Source organism: Sinocyclocheilus rhinocerous, unplaced genomic scaffold (genome assembly GCF_001515625.1).
Source record: "Sinocyclocheilus rhinocerous isolate Xijiao unplaced genomic scaffold, SAMN03320098_v1.1 scaffold30976, whole genome shotgun sequence".
Lineage (NCBI taxonomy): Eukaryota > Metazoa > Chordata > Actinopteri > Cypriniformes > Cyprinidae > Sinocyclocheilus > Sinocyclocheilus rhinocerous.
The window spans coordinates 1,990-3,834 of NW_015651250.1; the positions used below are offsets into that span (position 1 = coordinate 1,990).

General features: G+C 42.5%; 1 protein-coding gene across 1 annotated transcript; it reads left to right on the forward strand.

Annotated features, from left to right (window-relative positions):
- The first annotated feature begins 1,079 nt into the window (after positions 1–1,079).
- LOC107712758 (arf-GAP with Rho-GAP domain, ANK repeat and PH domain-containing protein 1-like) lies at positions 1,080–1,758 on the forward strand. Its single transcript, XM_016518096.1, has 3 exons — positions 1,080–1,156; positions 1,256–1,362; positions 1,545–1,758. The coding sequence occupies exons 1-3, from the start codon at positions 1,145–1,147 to the stop codon at positions 1,735–1,737; spliced, it is 312 nt and encodes a 103-aa protein (XP_016373582.1). The 5' UTR covers positions 1,080–1,144; the 3' UTR covers positions 1,738–1,758.
- Positions 1,759–1,845: the final 87 nt, after the last annotated feature.

The following is a 1,845-nucleotide window of genomic DNA, read 5'->3' on the forward strand; positions in this document are numbered from 1 at the left end:
TGTGTGTGTGTGTGTGTGTGTGTGAGAGCGTGTGTGAGTGAGCGTGTGTGTGTGTGTATGTGTGTGTGTGTTGCTCTGCTCTGCTTGGTTTCTGTGTTCAGTAGTTTAGAGTTTTTGTCCTCAGAGTTTGTTCTGCCTTTAGCGGCGTTTAGAGTTTCCAGATGTCTGTGTGTGTGTGTGTGTGTGTGAGTGAGTGTGAGAGTCTGTGTGTGTGAGTGTGTGTGTGTGTGTGTGAGAGTGTGTGTGAGTGAGTGTGAGAGTTAGGGGTGTGCGATATATATCGTCTGCGATAATATCGTAATTGTTGTTTTAACGATGTGCGATTTGACATTATCGAGTATTTTGCAAAAACCATTCAAAACAAACATACAGAGCGCATGCATACATTACGTGAAGTCTAGACTAGTGCGTGTGCGCATTTAGTGTGTTTTCTGTATGTGTGTGTGTGTGTTGCTCTGCTCTGCTTGGTTTCTGTGTTCAGTAGTTTAGAGTTTTTGTCCTCAGTTTGTTCTGCCTTTAGCGGCGTTTAGAGTTTCCAGATGAGACGATCACGTTCGGAGCGCAAACATCCTGTTTATCAGTGCTGTCTCACACCAACCCAACCTGTTTCTCAGTGCCTTCTTTTACTGTATGACACTTACTATCGGCACTTACTATAGTTTCATTATCATTATCATTTTTATTATTTATTTTTTCTAATAGCTAGATTCATATTGCTAAAACATGCAATAGAAGAAACAGCTTTGAAGAAACAGTCTGGTCAGAATTGCAAGCTCCAATCAGACTGTGACTCTTTTTTAGGAAAATAAAGCTACATTTGGTCCTAATATGCAATTTTGCATTTTTAACACAATTTAGTGTAAAAGTGTCTTATTTTTGACAGTCTTATCGAATAACGAGTCAATAAGATGTTAAAAATCTGCTTTTTCTTCCAGTTCATCCATCATACAGCATTTGGAAGGTCGAGTCTCTCGCATTGCATTGTGCGATACAGAAATGTTGCACTGAAATGTATCTGTTTCTCTGTATCTCTCACTGTCTTCCCTCATTCTGTCCATCATGACTCCCTGTAGAGTTGGATTCGGATGAAAGTTCAGATGAATATGACGAGCGCGAGCCCAGCAGAGACCCTAAACTCATAGATATGGCCAGCAAGGTGCGTCAAGAGCCTTTCACACGCTGTTTTATTCCCAGCACATCAGAACTGTCCAATAGCGACAGACCCTGTATGATTGACAGCTGCTTCCTCCAATAGATGTCCTTGATGGTTCCCAAGGTAACGAAACCCCGTTACAGCAGCCTGTGCAGCGACGACGAGCTACTAGACGATGAAACCAACTGTTACGAGTCAGTGTCCGAGAAGTGAGTCACTTTTATTTTTCTGCTGTCAGCGATTACGCAAATGTGTACGTTCCTGAATTGTTATTGTACAGTTCAGTTTAGTTAGTTGTCGCTGATTTGGTAATAGGAGAAATTCATGTCATGTTGCAATGTGATAATGTAACACTTCTCTCTTTTGGTGATCTCTCTCTTCTCTCTCTCAGACGGGGTTCATGGATGGAAGATTTGGGTTCGATCTCCGGCTCTCAGAACAGCATCTACCTGCCAAACACAGGCCACGTTAGTGCTCCGCCGCCTCGGGAAGACCTCGACTCCACCAGCGTCCCAGTTATTAAAGTGGGCTGGCTGGACAAGAATCCTCCTCAGGGGTGCGTGCGTGTTTTGTTTTCACACTGACTTTTGAACATCTCAGGATTTCATTTTTTGAACCGGTTCTTTTATATGACTCATTTGAACGAACTGATTCCCTAAACTGAATCAGAATTCCCAGCCATAAGCATAAAA

Bases quoted from the DNA above. Each gene is read 5' to 3' on its own strand.
- LOC107712758 (XM_016518096.1), top strand. The intron at 1,363-1,544 runs GTGAGTCACTTT...TCTCTCTCTCAG, and splicing joins TACGAGTCAGTGTCCGAGAA to ACGGGGTTCATGGATGGAAG.